Source organism: Ziziphus jujuba, chromosome 1 (genome assembly GCF_031755915.1).
Source record: "Ziziphus jujuba cultivar Dongzao chromosome 1, ASM3175591v1".
Taxonomy (NCBI): domain Eukaryota; kingdom Viridiplantae; phylum Streptophyta; class Magnoliopsida; order Rosales; family Rhamnaceae; genus Ziziphus; species Ziziphus jujuba.
In genome coordinates, this window is record NC_083379.1 from 38,061,620 (window position 1) to 38,079,635 (window position 18,016).

Sequence of the window (18,016 nt, forward strand, 5' to 3'; positions counted from 1 at the left end):
TTGATTAAAATAAACTATGTTGATATTTGTTTTAATATTTTATATAAACTATATTGATATTTGTTTTAATATTATATATATATATATATATAAGGTTTCATTTTCTTTTTTTCTTTTTTTTAAGATATTGGAATTCAATCATTGTCCAAGAAAAAAACAAACTTTTACCATTGATGTGTCCAGTAGGAACTTAAGTTTGTTTTGCAGTTGAAATTATTTTGGCATGGTATTCACATTATTTTACATATATATATATATATAGTCATACACTATATTGAATTAATACTAGGTGAATATTTTATTAAATATAAGAAAAGGTGAATGTTTTATCATTCTTCATTTTTGATATTTCATTATTTTTATTTTGATAACCAGCAGTTAATAATAGCTTGTTTACACCCATTATAATTTTGGTAAGACATGGAAATTAAGTATATGCATACCTTTTATACATCGACAGATGTATTTATTACTTATCCCAAAATTATAGAAGTTAAATTTGTTTCTGGGATGCAAATGCCAAGCTCGTAAACTTAAAAGGTATTGAGATCGTACACAATCCTCTTATTTTGCAGATGCCAAGCTCCTAGTATCGATATTGCAACCCCCAGCTGGTAGTGTTACCACACAGAAAAAGCCTTTTGGATAAATAATGCGCACATATTTTGTCTCTACCAAACAATCACTTCTCGGATCAAAATGGTAATTCAAGCTCTGGGATTGACTAAAACCCCTATGGTAACTTCATAACACAGAATCAAATTGGAAAGGCCTTACATGCACCCTTCGATGCCCATAACCATCGTAAAAATGCTGAAACAACCCCATCACCGCCATGTAAGCATCGCTTCCACCAGCATTCTGACTCAATAGATCTGTTATAGGAGCTCCGGAGTCGATGATGAAACCACCATTTCCATGTTGATCAATATGAAAAGTATTTCTTGGAAATGCCATTCTATGATATCTATGTGTGAATCCAAATAATAGTAACTAGATGAGGGTGGTCATACAAAGGTGTGCTAAGAACTGTCCGGCCCCCGGGTGGCGAATGAACATCAGTGCCAAAGCTTAAAGATATGGGATTTACTAATCCTGAATTAATATCCGGTATGCAATAAGAGAATTGCTTTTGGATGATCTGAAACAATTGGCTAATCAAAGAATCAGGGGACATGCTCAACCCTATGATCCCGCTATTAGCATTTGTTTGTCCAAATCGAAAGTTTTGGTTATCGTTCAGCCAACCGAAGATCATGTTGTCAATGGATACCAATGCATGGCTGTGTAACTATTAGAATTCCTTGGATCGTACACATGAACCATTGTGCACCGGCAAACAATGTGTACACGGAAGACACTGCGTCCAAATTAGGCCGCTGCCAGTGTCCATAAGTATGGATGACCGATTGATAGAGTTGCATCAAAGTAGAAAATGTCGCGGATCATACCAAAATTAATGTTTTGAGGTGGCATTTAGTGATGATGATCATGTTCTGTGTAGCGAATGGTGATCTCTGGCTAGGGTAATGTTGATCATCCTTTTCCATACGCTCATGTTTTGTGAGGTTTCCATTGTGCAATATTGGAGATAGTGGAGAGTCTGCAGGGATAGATTCAGGGTAAACCCAGTTGGTTTTGAATCTTTTGAGATAGTTAAATGGAACTGTCTCAAGATTGTTGTGAAGAATTAAAGAAGTAAGGTATGGTCAGGAAAGAGTGCAATATTTCTGCCATTTTAGAAGAGATGAAGTTGCAGTGAAGCATTTGAGCTCTGTCTAGGTTTAATTATAAAGTTGGGGAAGGTACAATTCATTGGCCCAAATTGGTTACAAATATGGAAAAGAAGTATTTTGCACGCCTTTCCATCGTATATTTACTATAAACTTCTATGTGCAATATAGTAATATGTATCATTTTGTAAACCTCCATTTTATCACTTTTCTTTTTATTAATATTATAATTAGCTTGGATTGTTTGGGTTTCTTTTTTTTTCGCTAAAATAATTTGGGTGTTACACATATTATTTATGTAAGCAATGAGCAATTTATTTAGTTTTATTGAAAAAAAAAAAGTTATGTACATTTTCAATTGGATATTAGACCTAATTTATTAGTCAAATTAGCAGTTAGGCTATTAAATAACAATTTTCTTTGATTTGGAGTTAATTCCTATGATTCGGTGTTCTCTCGGAGATAAGAATTTTGCTATTTGTCTATAACCTATTACAATTATGACAGTTATTTATTTGTTGAACTTAAATTTACATTGACTTTTTTTATCCAAAAAAAAAAAAAAATCTTTTTGACCTTTCAAACTAAAAATATAATATGAGAAAATAAACCATAAATTTACTAATAGTATTGCCTCTCACACACTTCTAGAAATAATAGAAATTACTGCAACCTGAAAAAAAAAATTATATATATATATATATATATATATTATTTATTATATATATTTTCCCGAATGTTTGTTGGTTTTGTTGTTCTGAATATCTAAACGACAGATGATAAGGTAAGGAGATAGAACAGAGTAGAGACAAGGCAAAAATAAAAAATTATAAACTATTGAGGAAAAGTTTTAAACTGTTATGGTGAATCTTGGTGTCTGATAAAGCAAAACAGAGAAAGGTAAAAACTGAATTAGTTTGGTTGATATCAGATCATATAATTAAGTTTTTTTAAAAACAAAAACTGAAATAAAAATTATAATATAAAGGATTGGAAGCTTTATCAGTTAATACTTAAATATTAATTATAAAATCTAATGAAACAGATTTACATCTCAGATCCCATTTCAATATATAATATTAAAAATATTTATAAAATAAGCTAAACAAGAAAGGGCGACCGACCAAGATATTAATTTATTATCAAAATAAACCACATTAGGATCAATATTATCTGTCAGTTTAGCTAATTAAGCAAGAATCATAAGTATAATTCAGTGCCAAATTGTAGAGATCATAGACAATCCTCTTATTCTGCTGATGCCAAGCTCCTAAAACCGATCTTGAACCCTCAGTTGGTAATATTGCCACACAGAAAAACCCACTGGGATCAAAATAATGCACATCTCTTCCCTCTACAAAGAAATCAGTTCTTGGACTCAAACGGTAATTCAAGCTTTGGTATTCACTAAAACCACGACCAACCGTATAACACAGATCGAACTTGTACGGCCTGTCATGCACCCTTCGAAGCCCGTGAGCGTCGTAAAATTTCTGAAAGACCTCCAACACCGCGGTGTAAGTATCAGTGCCTCGAGCATTCTTACTCAGCAGAGTAATGGATGCTCCGGAATCGATGATGAAACCGCCATTTCCATCTTTATCAACCTGAAATGTGTCTATCGGAAATGCCATCCTATGAGATCCAACGACAATGTCTAACAAATCCAAATAGTAGTAATTAGATAGCGGCGGCGATATGAAGGGTGTGCTGGATACATCAGACCCCGGTGGGATATGAACATCACTGCCGAAGCTTAAATATAAAGAATGGTTCAACCCTCATTCATATCAGGCAAGCAGTAAGAGAACTGCTTGTCGATGATATTGATCAGTTGGCTAATGAGCGACTCAGGTGACATGCTCAACCCCATGACACCGCTAATGGGATTGGTCTCTCCGAACCGGAAGTTTTGGTTATCGGTGGAGCAACCGAAGATCATTTTAGTGATGGATACCACTTCTCCTTGTGCTGACGTGAATGTGAAACTTTCATAAGCTGCATGACCGTCGGTTTGTGCCCCATCAGGGTAGTTTATTTTTTAAATGCATTTATTTTCGACGCAATCATACACACCTTTCCGACAAGCAGGGTCTTTGCAAGACATGGGAAAGTAATTATTTGAAACGCTTGGATCGTATGAACCATGCGGCACAGGAAAACAATGCGTGCAGGGAAGACACTGCGTCCAAATTAAGCCTCCCCCGGTGTCCATGAGTAGGTAATACGGAAATTTTGGAATTGGATGACCGATGAATAGTGTTACACCAAAGTAGAAAAGGTCATGGACTAAACCAAAACTGATGTTCTGAGGGTCTATTATTGATGTTGTTTTTGATGATGATGACGATGATAGTGTTCTATGTAGCGAATAGCGATCTCTGGCTAGGGTGATGTTGATCATCCTTTGTATACGTTCGTGTCTGGTGAGGTTTCCATCGTACAATGGAGATTGTGGAGAGTTTGCTGGGATGAGATTTAGGGTAAACCCAGTTGGTTTTTTTGAGCTTTTTGATGAGGTGGTGAACTGGAACTGGCTTAAGATTGTTGTGATGAAAATCAGTAGGGATATGGTTAGAAGAGATTGCAATATTTCTACCATGCTAGTGGATCAGTTTGGTTGGTGATGACTGATGAAGTTGCAGTGTCAGGACCAGTCCAAGATTCCTCCCCGAAACCTTAGACAAGCCCTGATCCCAGGGAAATACCACCGAACCTTCCAACGGAAAATCCGGCAGCACCTCCCCTAAGGGTAGGACTCACCAAAAATTTCCTGCACTGAAAACGCACTTCTATATTCATCCCCTTATTCCTCCCACGATACTACAAATTGATTTCATAAATTTACAGCACTTCAAAGAATAACAGCAACTCAGTGCATAAATAATAACTACACGTCCAATACAGTATACAAAGCATTATACAATAAATGTGGAATTAATACAATGTCAGATGAAACAGTACAAGATGGAGAGGAAAAATGGAAGAAATACTTCTTGGACTTTCGGCAACGAACTGAGACGTTGGGCTCTCCCCGGACAATCAACGTCTCCCATCCTGGACCTAGGGGAACGGAATTTAAAAACGTAAGATGGTAATCATCTCAGTGAGTGACCCTAACTACTGTACACTTTTAATATTAATAATATAACAATAAAAGCATTTAATTAATATCAATAATTAAATAAATAAATAATAATAAACAATTGAGGTAATAATTTCTCTCAAAATCCTCATTATTCACTCCGTTTGAAATGTTCCCCTTTTAAAACATTTTCATAAAACCCGATATTCGTATCTCCCGCAAACCAAAGGATCAAATAATTTAATAAACAACAAATAAATAAATACCCCAAATATAATTAAAATGTAATAAATAATTTTTGTACTCTTTGGGGTTTGAAATTTCTATCCGAAAAATTTGCACTTGACGCACCACATCATATACCAGTGATGTCCTCCGATACCCAGCGTCCCGAGCACCGACTGGCGGGGAGATTAAAGAGAGAAACTTGCAAACGGCACTTCGGCGTCCCGACAATACCGCTGCTGAAACCGTCATCCCGGCCAAGGAGGAGGGCGGCTGATGAGCAATATATAAGACTTGCCTGCTCACGGTCCAATGGCAACTCACGGGAGACATAATAACTTGCGCGCTAAACCACATATATACCAGAACACCAATACTGTATGAGTGCGTCTAAAATAATTACTAAATTAATTATAACCGTACCGTTTTTCCAAAAATTACCGTGGAAAATATACCAATTTTCACATTTACCATCCCACATATTTTCCTTTAACAAACCCGGTACGAAACCATCGATAACGAATAAACACATAATTTTTCTCGTAACACGAGATTCAACAAATAATATACCAAGGGTATAATTATAAAATTCAAAACCACCAATTTAAACAAATATTTTCCTTAAAATATTTAAACCAACTATGCCCAAAAATAATATAAAATCCAGACACAATTACTTACTGAAAATACTTGCTCATATGTAATAAATATCATTTAATCACAATAAAATAATAATCGAAAATTTCTTAACAACCCAAAATTTCGTTTAGCGTTAATGGGTAAATATATATATAAAATAATATTTTTTTCCCAATTATATTTAAAATACGCCACATGAGCATAAATTCCAGATATCAAATTAACGCAACATAAATATAATTAATTGCCCAAAATAGTTTTCAAGATGGGTCACTCACCTGGAACACGCAATTAAACCATGATCCACCATGGGATCAATTCCACGACTCACCCGTGCTCCTAGAACACAATTCACACACAGTCAAATAAATTAATATTTTATTCCGGTAAATAATATCCGGTACCCGGGGGGTCAAACACAAACGTTAACCAAAATTGTCGAATAATATACCGAATCAAAGCTTGTGGAACGAGGATCGCATTACCGGTCTCCATTGACCCTAATTCCGCCGGCGGTGGCTGGAATTTGGTTGGAAAATTTCGGCCGATTTTGATCTCCTCGTATCTCGCAAACCGCTTCGAATTTTGGAAATTGGAGGCCATATTTGAACTCAGAGGACCCCAAATAGGTGGAGAGGGGTGGCAATTTGGACTGGGCTGGCCGAAAAACACAAGAAAAGAGGAGAGAGAAAATTTCCGACCGGCGGCTTCTCCGGCCCGATCTGGGCGCGTCCGACGGCCGGTGACCTTGAAATTTGGCGGCCGAGCTCATCTCCTCCCTCTGCTCATCACTGGTCGGCGCATGTAGCAAGGTGGTGGCCGGAATTAAAAAATACGGCAAGACCCGAGAGGGAGAAAAGAAGGGAAAGGAAGAAGAAAAGAATAAGAAGGAAGAAGAAGAAGAAGAAGAACGGGCCCCTGGCCTTTTTTTCCCACGTGGGGAAAAGAAAAAAAAAGAAAAAAGAAAAGAAAAAGAAATAAAATAAAATAAAATATTTTAATTAAATAATATTAAAAAATAATATTATTATAACAAATAATAATAATAAAATAATAGGATATTAAGCATGGTTGACATATGTTATCTCTTTGACACATGGTCACATTTATTAAATCACACGTGGCACATCGTTACACGTTTAAAAATAATATTAAAATAATATAGTATTTGAAAAACTCTATAGGTCCATAACTTTCAAACCACATGTCCAAATCGGACGTGCCGCTAGTCTACGGACTCATATCGACTAGTACTTCACAACCATGCATGAGTCAAAGCTCAACTTTACATGAATAAAAAGTCAACTCCGGCATCCCTTGGACAGTTTGGACCTCAACTTGTTTTGCTCATAACTTTCAAACCGTAGCTCCGTTTTCAACGTGCTACTAGTCTACGAACTCGTGCCAATGTGTACTTCATAACGGTACCTTAGTCAACCTAGAATTCCAACCGAAACAAAAAGTCAACTTTTGACCCCTTCGGTCAACGGTCAAAGTCAACGGTCAACGGACAATGTGCAAAAATTCCGACATGGTTCGGGACGGGGTGTTACAATCTTCCCCCCTTACAAAAATTTCATCCTCAAAATTTCTTACGCTGCTGAAACGCATAAGAATATTGATTGCGGATTTATGCCTCGAGCTTCCACGTCGCTCTCTCGACTAGATTAATTTACCATGAGACTTTTGATCTGAGAAAATAGTCTTATTGACCCATATGCATTCTTCATGATTTAAAATCTGTCTTAGTCGCTCCTTACACGACCGGTCTTCGATGTCCTTTCGTAGCAACAACACATGAATTACGCTGCATGCCGATATCTGCTTTCCCGAAAATACTAACTTGCATGCCACAAAATCAATTCTTCCAATAACCCGGTAGAACCAATGTAACAAGAACTTAGCTTTCTCTATCAACCAAAGCGTACGACTCTCTTCTACGGAGATAATCTCAAAAACTTAATCTCGGACTTTGAACTTAACATCTTTCCATGCACGTCGGCTTAACTCATTTGTCGATTCCTGAGCGGTCTTCAACTGTCTTGGATGACCTTCATCTTATTCGTAGTCATTCGTAGGTGCTTGCATCCAATTCACGTTGGTCGTCGTGCAGTGCTTCTCCTTACCTACTTCACTCCAACACTGTGGAGTTCGGCGCTGCCTCCCATAAAGAATCTCATACGAAGACACCTCGATGCTCGCTTGGTGGTTAATATTGTAACGAATCCTATCGGTGGAAATTGCTTAAGCCAGCTCCTTTCGATATTGCATAACGCACGGTCTCAACATAACTTCCAAGTATGAATTCTGCACTTTGCTTGTCCATTGGCCTATGGTGGAAGGTGATGCAGTAGTTGAGTCTCGCTCCAAGTGTATCTGTTAACCTTTATCATAGTCTTGAAGTAAAGCTCGAATCTCAAATAGTCGCGATGGTGATTGATACTCTGTGTAGTCTCATGATACGCTTTACGAACAGCTTGGCCGACTTGTCTCAGTGAGAGCCACTCTCATACCAGGAAAAAGTATGCTAACATTTCTACTTCCCGCTTCCACTTGTCGACAGCTTAACTTAGCAAGTATAATAGAGACCTCATCCACTATCACTACCATCACGCCTAGTAGTGAATTTTAACTTCCTCTTGTGCAACTTTCCTCCTCATGCCCACTAATTAAGGATATTCAAACTAGATCACGAGAACACGATCTACAAGTCTTGGTCATAGTCGAACGCTAACCATAAAGTGCTTCTGAAGCATGCATCCTTAAATCAACAACCAAGTGGAACTTTAATTGCTATATTATCTTGTTTGATTCTCTAAACGTTGTCGTACCTTCTCTTTGTGAACGATAGTTTAAGCACAAAATCCATGTTTACATCTCCCCACTCGACACAGAAATGGGCAAGTATTGAAACTACTTCAAACGTTTCTATTCCCCACTTTTACTTGTCGGTGACTTAAGTACCTTTATTCGAATCCTGCAACTTCCTTTATCGTGCCAACCCATAATGTCATCTAGTGAGCATTCCATACATCTTTGTACCCTTGGGGTGTATCGTATACATTGAATCACGTGCTTCCTTTAGGATCTCCTTTTCGAACTCAACGATATCCTACTTTGGATTCTCAATTGGCGATACTTAAACCTTAAGTCGCTCTCGGAAAAACCATAACATAGAACAAATAAAATAATAAAATATATATATATATATATATATATATATTCTTTTTTTTTCAAATATACCACCAACATAAAATATACACAACTTATCAACCCAAATTAAATTTCCAAACTTCTTCGAAAATCAAAATATAATTTATGAAATTTACTAATTAAATCAATGAAATAATAAATAATACGAAAATTATTTTAAAATACCTTAACTTGCATAGGCAATTGTTAAAACTCCACATTGGAACAATAAAAAAAACACGAATAAATGCAAAAAAAATCATATCTTAAAATCCATAGCATAAAATAAAATATGCACGCTTGTAATGGAGGTACGTACGATACCTTCTAACATGCTACGTGATCCATGATTCCAGCTGTCGCCGACACTCTGCTACCAATACAAACTAGGGTGGTTGCCTATATTGGCCGTTCGATCCCCTGGTCTTATAGGCAACATGATTATGGGGCTAGCTCTACATGGACCACATTGGTTCGCCGCCTCCGTATGGTGCAGTATAATATCAAACAATATAACATATAAATACATGTACGAACATAAACGAAAAATACTTGAACATAATACTTTTAATTTCAAATATCGCTTTGAAAAGTATTTAATTTTTAATAATTGATCTGAAAAATATCTTGACACCTTGACGTTGATCGACACCCATTCATACTCGGCAACGGGTACCAATTATGGGTGGTCATCTTATTAAGTCGTTGGTAGCCAATACACACCCTTAGGCAATCATCCTTCTTCCCCATGACGAAACAGATGCCATTCACGATGATAAGCTTGCTTTAGTGAAACCTTTATTCACCAAATCTTGCAGTAAGCCTTTAAGTCCTTTAACTTTAATGGAGTTGCCCGGCATGGCGGTACTGAAATAGATCGATGTCCAAAGCCAAATCAATAATGATTCGATATCCTTTTTACTGTCGTAATCCAGATAACTTGCTGGAAAATGCTTTCGAATTGCTTCCCATTATTAGCGGTTCCAACGCTCACCATCTTCTTTGGCATCAACCACCTGGGCCATAGACCCTTAACAACCATTCTCCGATAGCTCCTTACAATGACGGCAGAAATAAACCTCTGTAAAGGCTTCCTAACTCCTCCACGAAGCACCACTTCAGATAAGCTGAATCACTTTAACTTTACTCCTTTATGCTAGCGGTCCATAAACAGAAGAACTACTCAATCCATATCTAGGACCACTTCGAATCCCAAAAAAATTCACAGAATGCGATCTGCCCCATTACTTGACCTTCAAAAAGAAAGGCAATTCTCGACCATCGACTAGGCCATAGGAATTCCCCGTTAGGATAGGTGGTTCTAATTGACACCCTCGAATATTAGAGTTATTCAAACTCGGGCCACGAATTTGCTTCGAGACAAAGGGAAAGAACGCTTTAAGACAAGTAAAACGAGAGATTAGACGCGGATGGGATGCACAACAATGCACAGTCCCTTAGGAATACTAGAACCTAGAGCTCTGATACCAACTGTCAGGACCCGTCCAAAATTCCTCCCCGGAACGCTAGACAAGCCCTGATCCCAGGGAAATACCACCGAACCTTCCAACGGAAAATCCGGCAGCACCTCCCCTAAGGGTAGGATTCACCAAAAATTTCCTGTACTGAAAACGCACTTCTATATTCATCCCCTTATTCCTCCCACGATACTACAAATTGATTCCACAAATTTACAGCACTTCAAAGAATAACAGCAACTCAGTGCATAAATAATAACTACACGTCCAATACAGTATACAAAGCATTATACAATAAATGTGGAATTAATACAATGTCAGATGAAATAGTACAAGATGGAGAGGAAAAATGGAAGAAATACTTCTTGGACTTTCGGCAATGAACTGAGACGTTGGGCTCGCCCCGGACAATCAACGTCTTCCAACCTGGACCTAGGGGAACGAAATTTAAAAACGTGAGATGCTAATCATCTCAGTGAGTAACCCTAACTACTGTACACTTTTAATATTAATAATATAACAATAAAAGCATTTAATTAATATCAACAATTAAATAAATAAATAATAATAAACAATTGACGTAATAATTTCTCTCAAAACCCTCATTATTCACTCCGTTGGAAATGTTCCCTTTTTAAAATATTTTCACAAAACCCGATATTCGTACCTCCCGAAAACCAAGGGATCAAATAATTTAATAAACAACAAATAAATAAATACCCCAAATATAATTAAAATGTAATAAATTATAATAAATAATTTTTGTACTCTTTGGGGTTTGAAATTTCTATCCAAAAAATTTGTACTTGATGCATCACACCATATACCAGTGATGCCCTTCGATACCCAGCGTCCTGAGCACCGACTAGCGGGGAGATTAAAGAGAGAAACTTGCAAACGGCATTTCGGCGTCCCGACAGTACCGCTACTGAAACCGTCATCCCGGCCAAGGAGGGAGGTGGCTGATGCGCAATATATAAGACTTGCCTGCCCACGGTCCAATGGCAACTCACGGGAGACATAATAACTTGCGCGCTAAACCACATATATACCAGAACACCAATACTGTATGAGTGCGTCTAAAATAATTACTAAATTAATTATAACCGTACCGTTTTTCCAAAAATTACCATGGAAAATATACCAATTTTCACATTTACCATCCCACATATTTTCCTTTAACAAACCCGGTACGAAACCATCGATAACGAATAAACACATAATTTTTTTCGTAACACGAGATTCAACAAATAATATACCAAGGGCATAATTATAAAATTCGAAACCACCAATTTAAACAAATATTTTCCTTAAAATATTTAAACCAATTATGCCCAAAATAATATAAAATCCAGACACAATTAATTACTGAAAATACTTGCTCATGTGTAATAAATATCATTTAATCACAATAAAATAATAATCGGGAATTTCTTAACAACCCAAAATTTCGTTTAGCATTAATGGGTAAATATATATATAAAATAATATTTTTTCCCGATTATATTTAAAATACGCCACATGAGCATAAATTCCAGATATCAAATTAATGCAACATAAATATAATTAATTGCCCAAAATAGTTTTCAAGGTGGGTCACTTACCTGGAACACACAATTAAACTATGATCCACCACGGGATCAATTCCACAACTCACCCGTGCTCCTAGAACACAATTCACACACAGTCAAATAAATTAATATTTTATTCCGGTAAATAATACCCGGTACCCGGGGGGTCAAACACAAACGTTAACCAAAATTGTCGAATAATATACCGAATCGAAGCTTGTGGAACGAGGATCGCATTACCGGTCTCCATTGACCCTAATTCCGCCGGCGGTGGCCGGAATTTGGTTGGAAAGTTTCGGCCGGTTTTGATCTCCTCGTATCTCGCAAACCGCTTCGAATTTTGGAAATTGGAGGCCATATTTGAACTCAAAGGATCCAAAATAGGTGGAGAGGGGTGGCAATTTGGACTGGGCTGGCCGAAAAACACAAGAAAAGAGAAGAGAGAAAATTTCCGGCCGGCGGCTTCTCCGGCCCGATCTGGGCACGTCCGGCTGCCGGTGACCTTGAAATTTGGCGGCCGAGCTTGCCTCCTCCCTCCGCTCATCACTGGCTGGCGCGTGTAGCAAGGTGGTGGCCGGAATTAAAAAATACGGCAAGACCCGAGAGGGAGAAAGGAAGGGAAAGGAAGAAGAAGAGAAGAAGAAGAAGAACGGCCCCTGGCCTTTTTTTCCCACGTGGGGAAAAGAAAAAAAAAAGAAAAAAGAAAAGAAAAAGAAATAAAAGAAAATAAAATAATTTAATTAAATAATATTAAAAAATAATATTATTATAACAAATAACAATAATAAAATAATAGGGTATTAAGCATGGTTGACATGTGGCATCTCACCATGGTGACACATAGTCACATTTATTAAATCACACGTGGCACATCGTTACACGTTTAAAAATAATATTAAAATAATATAGTATTTGAAAAACTCTATAGGTCCATAACTTTCAAACCACATGTCCAAATCGGACGTGCCGCTAGTCTACGGACTCATATCGACTAGTACTTCACAACCATGCATGAGTCAAAGCTCAACTTTACATGAATAAAAAGTCAACTCCGGCATCCCTTGGACAGTTTAGACCTCAACTTGTTTTGCTCATAACTTTCAAACCGTAGCTCCGTTTTCAACGTGCTACTAGTCTACGAACTCGTGCCAACGTGTACTTCGTAACGGTACTTCAGTCAACCTAGAATTCCAACTGGAACAAAAAGTCAACTTTTGACCCCTTGGGTCAACGGTCAACGTGCAAAAATTCCTACATGGTTCGGGACGGGGTGTTACATGCAGTGTAAGATTTTTTGAGATGTCTAGGTCTACTTATATAGTAAGATAGGGAAGTTATAATGTATCGGCCCAAAATTGGTAAACAAATATTGAAAATGGAAGGTTTTGTATATGCACAGACTCGGGTCTGCCCCGGCTTAAAAGTTTGTTTATATAGAAGGTTAAAATTCTCAAACAAACTTTAAAGTTTGAATTGTTTCTTAAATGAGTCTCAAATTCCTCTCTTTTAGCTAATTGATACATAATTAATGCTGAAGAAAATTAAATTCATCTCTTAACCATAAATGATACATAATTTCTGCAAAATTGATAGTGTTACATTTTTTAATGCCTCACGTTAAAAATAAATAATAATAATTTCTTTTATTGTTCATTTTATGCCATCTTCTTTAATCTCCTTTGCATTTTTTTTTTTGTGGGGGGGGATGAATCATTTACATTCATTTTCATTTAAACCATATTTTTTTTATTCTATGCCTAAAGCATTAAGAAAAAAAAAAAACTTAAATTTTGCATATTTTTAATTTTTGCATTCATTTTGATTTTAGTCCATATTAAAATTATTATATGCCTACTACTTAAAAAAAAAAAAAAAAAAAAAAAAAAAAAAAAAAAAAAAACCTTAAAATTTTTATATTTCTATGCAGCATTTGGTTATTCAGATTAGTTTCTATTGTATTTTGGTTTTTTTAGAAAAAAGAAAAAAACAAAAAAACAAAAGTTTTTTTATTTTTTTGGCCATAATTAAAAGTAAAATGTACTGTGTAAATTTTTTTTATACTAAGAATTATTATGCAATTGTTTGTTCAAATATAGAATTTTTTTTTTGTTGTTGTGCGAAGTTGCATGATTAATCGATTACAATTAAATAAAGATAGTGTATATCTCAGCAAAAAAGAAAAATAATTAATAATGATACTGTATATAGTTTTCATAATTCTTGAAAATTTATACACTTTTCATTAATTTGCCTGGGATTATGAATTAAGATTTGGTCTGGTAGTGTCTTCATAGGCTTTTTTTTTTTTTTTTTTTTTTTTGGGTAAACGTGTATTCATGGGCTTGGCCAGAGGTTGGTCCAGTGGGTGTATTAATTTGGGTTTCTTCTTATTTGCTAAAATAATTTGGGTATTAAATGTACATATATTATTTACGTAAGCATTGAGCCATTTATTTTGGTTTTATTAAAAAAAATTAAGTATATTATGTTCCACTTTTTCCTCCATAGTAGGTATGCAATAAGAGAATTTTCTCTGAATCCCATCACCCAATTGGCTCACCAATGAATCAGGAGACAAGCTCATCCCCATGATCCCACCAATATTATGACTATAACCCAAATGTTTTTCGAAGTTTTCATCTTCATTTGAGCAACCAAAGGTTATGTTATCAGTGGATATCGGGCTGCCTTCGGTTGTAAGAAATGTGAATCTTTCGAAAGATGCAACGCCTTTTGTTCGGCCCTGGACTTGTTCGGATGATCCACCGTAAGATACATCATGGACGCATTGATCATTGACGCATTTGTAGAGAACTTGACGTAGAGGGTGGTCACAAGGAAGCTTCGAATAAGTAGTCGAGATTCTCGGATCGAATATTCCATATTCTAAATCGAAACACTTTCTACATGGCTGACACTGCGTCCAAATTAGGTCACCGCCTGTGTCCATAGTAGGTAAACTCCCCAAGTTGGATTACCTATCGTTACATGCACTGCGAAGAAGAAAAGCTCACGGATAATGGTGGAACGTATGTTTTCGGGGTTCGATTTTGTGGCATTGGGTGATGTTTTCGATTGTGAATGGTGAATCCTGGCTTGGGAAATGTTGATCAACCATTGCATTCGTTCAGGTGCTGTGAGATTTCCAGGATACAATGGAGATTTTGGAGAGTCCCCAGGGATGAGTTTCTTAGGCTAAATCCAGTTAGTTTTGAGGCTTTTGAAATGTGATGAAATGGAAATGGATATAGTTTCGAGTAAAAGAAGGGTTTGGCAAGAAAATATTGCATTATGCCCATTTAGATGAGTTTGATTGGTGGGTAAGAAACTGAGCATTTGAGACATATATACTCTTAAAAGTCATTTGGATCCTCTCCTTTCCAAGTTCTACCTTAAAGGTTTTGTTAATCTAATGGTCATGTGTAAAATCCATTTTATGATTATATATTTAATTTTTTAAATTTTAGCTTAAAAAATTTTACATACAAAAGTTATTTACTAATAAGTATATGCATATATATTTAATAAATGCGTCGTATCATTTAATGCCTTTTAATTACCTTTTTAATTTTTGGGGTCAACTTTAAGTACCTTTTCCAAAGACGCAAGGAAGATAGAAATTCTTTATTTTTATTTTTTTTTTAAATGATGTGAGAAGATAGATAGTAACATTGGTACGCAGTTTGAAATGGTTAGAGTTTAATTACCATGATATCAATTTTGTGTACATGATCTGAAAAGCTTTAAAATCTTCCGTTGTAATGAGATATTGTCCAATTATGTTGAGGTACCAAGTATTAATTCACCAAACCCTTAAAAATGCTACAAGACCAAAATTCTTTTACGTATGGGCATATGTGTCATAGGAAGTTATATCCATGTGAAAATGGTTTTGGATGGCTATTTAAATTACCAAATGATATATAAATTTTATATAAATTTTATTAGTGATAATCAACAATTATGATAAATAGTATTTTTTTTTTTTTTAATTTTCATATTATTCACCTACTAAACATATACTTTTTGAAATTGTTATCAAATGTAAAATCCCACATTATTCAAAAAATACACCCTATACATGTAAATTTATGACCTAAAAATCAACTCGGCAAGCATTTTTAAGAAAGGTTCAATAGCCTCTTAGAAATGGTTAGAGCTCAGAATAAGTGCTGCTAGTTTTTTTGAATATCCTCCGTCTCAGACCTAAAATTCAGTTTTTTCTTCTGTTAAAAAAAAAAAAAGAATTAAAAAATTAGGTTTTTTGCAGCTCTTCTGCCAACCTAGGGTTCTTTTTCTTTTTAATACATATATATATATATATATATATATATATATATACACACATATATATCTGGAGGGGATTTAGATCCCTCTCTTCTGTCCCCAATCCAATCCTACAAATTAAATTATGACACCTCATTTAATCTGTATTTGTTGAGGAAGGTCCATCAGGATTGAAATGAGCCAAAATAATTGGTGTTTATTCAAGATCTCTCATTTCCAACAGAGAAATTTACAAACTCAACATGAGAAGGAAGCAAATACAACCAAAATATGACGTTATTTTAGATGGGGCAAGTGACAGTAGCAAATTGCAGTGCGTTAAGATCGAGATTATATACAATATGCTTATTTTGCTGTTGATATGCTCCCAACAACGACAATCCTCCTGAATTTTTCATTAATGCCACGCAGAAGAATCTCATTCCAGAGTTGACATAATGCACATCTCTGGAGTTCACCACGAAATCAGCTCTCGGGTAGAAATGGAAAGTCAAGGTCAAGAAATCATTAAAACCATTTGGTAGACCATAACAATATTCAAACTGGTCAACCTTGACCCTTGGAAGTCCTTGAGATTGACCATAATAAGCATCAAACGCACTCATCACCAAAAGATAAGCATTCACTCCATTAATATTTTCAGCCAACACAGTGAAAGGAGCTCCGGAGTCGATAACCACACCTTTACTTCCATCTGGGCTAGCTGTGAAAGTGCCTTTGGGAAACCCTATCTGGTGCGTTCCAACACTCACATCTCGCAAATCCAAAAAGAATAGCTGAGTACGAGGAGGAGAGACAAACAGTGTGTTGACAAGAGGTGTGGAGATTCTCGGAACGTCTGTCCCAAAATTCACCAAAATAGGACGAGTTGTCTGGTCCAAAACAGAAGGTATGCAGTAAGAGAATTTCCTATCGATTCTGTTCATCAGCTGGGTTACTAACGAATCCGGGGCCGTGTTCATTCCTAGGATTCCAGAAATCTTCTGGTTGAACATCAAGTCCTGAAAGTTTTGGACGTAACGCGAGCAGCCGAAGATCACTCCATCGATGTTCGAAAACCCTCCTTCGTTATTAGCGAACGTGAATGTTTCCAAAGAGGCAACTCCTTGAGTTTTCGGAACCGGCAATGTGCTGGTTGATCCTCCTGCTACTGCTTCGGCTCCATATATCATGGTATACATACATTGGTTTTGGACACGCTTGTAATAACCAGATTGACAAAGAGCGTGACTAGAAGGAAGCATACTATAAGTGTTGGAACGCCTCGGATCGTATATGCCGTATTCCATTGGGTAACAAGTTGGGCATGGCTCACACTGCGTCCATATTAGGCCGCTTCCAGTGTCCAAGAGAAGGTAAGCATTGTACACTGGATTGCCAATGCCTATCTTCACTGCATAGTAGAAATTGTTGCGGATCATAGGAAGATTAATGTTTTCGGGGCCTATTGGCGTCGTCGTGGCATTGCCCGGCCACGATGACATTAATCTGTAAAGAGATGCCTTGCTTTGGGTGATGTTGATCAACCTTTGCATCCTTTCATGTCTTGTTAGGTTTCCTTGATACAACGGAGAATCTGGTGAGTCTCCAGGGATGAGACTTAGAGTGAAGCCAGTCGGCTTTGAGTCTTCTGAGAATGTAAAATGGAAATGCGAGACTGTTGTTGTAAGGAAAATAAGCAGAGTTGCTGTGGCAAGGAAATGTTTATTAGTTAACTCTGCCATTGCTGAGATGAATTGGGTCAACCGCTTGTAGGGATTCATTTGAGACATCCACTCTTATATTGTTTTTATGGTGATATGTAAT

General features: G+C 36.4%; 2 protein-coding genes across 2 annotated transcripts; both read right to left on the minus strand.

The window, feature by feature from the left end:
* Positions 1–2,914: 2,914 nt before the first annotated feature.
* Positions 2,915–3,675, minus strand: LOC107432133 (aspartic proteinase nepenthesin-2). Its single transcript, XM_060814044.1, has 2 exons — positions 3,545–3,675; positions 2,915–3,488 (listed from the first exon to the last, which is right to left on the minus strand). Exons 1-2 carry the CDS (start codon positions 3,673–3,675, stop codon positions 2,915–2,917), a joined length of 705 nt encoding a protein of 234 aa, XP_060670027.1.
* A 12,816-nt stretch (positions 3,676–16,491) lies between these two features.
* Positions 16,492–17,934, minus strand: LOC107432122 (aspartic proteinase nepenthesin-1). The gene has a single exon (XM_048467928.2). The coding sequence runs from the start codon at positions 17,932–17,934 to the stop codon at positions 16,492–16,494; it is 1,443 nt and encodes a 480-aa protein (XP_048323885.1).
* Positions 17,935–18,016: the final 82 nt, after the last annotated feature.

Coding starts and splice junctions, on each gene's coding strand:
- LOC107432133 (XM_060814044.1), bottom strand. CDS start 3,675: ATGATCTTCGGTTGCTCCACCGATAACCAAAACTTCCGGTTCGGAGAG. Junction 3,489..3,544: donor ATCAATATCATCGACAAGCA/GTTCTCTTACTG, acceptor TTTATATTTAAG/CTTCGGCAGTGATGTTCATA.
- LOC107432122 (XM_048467928.2), bottom strand. CDS start 17,934: ATGGCAGAGTTAACTAATAAACATTTCCTTGCCACAGCAACTCTGCTT.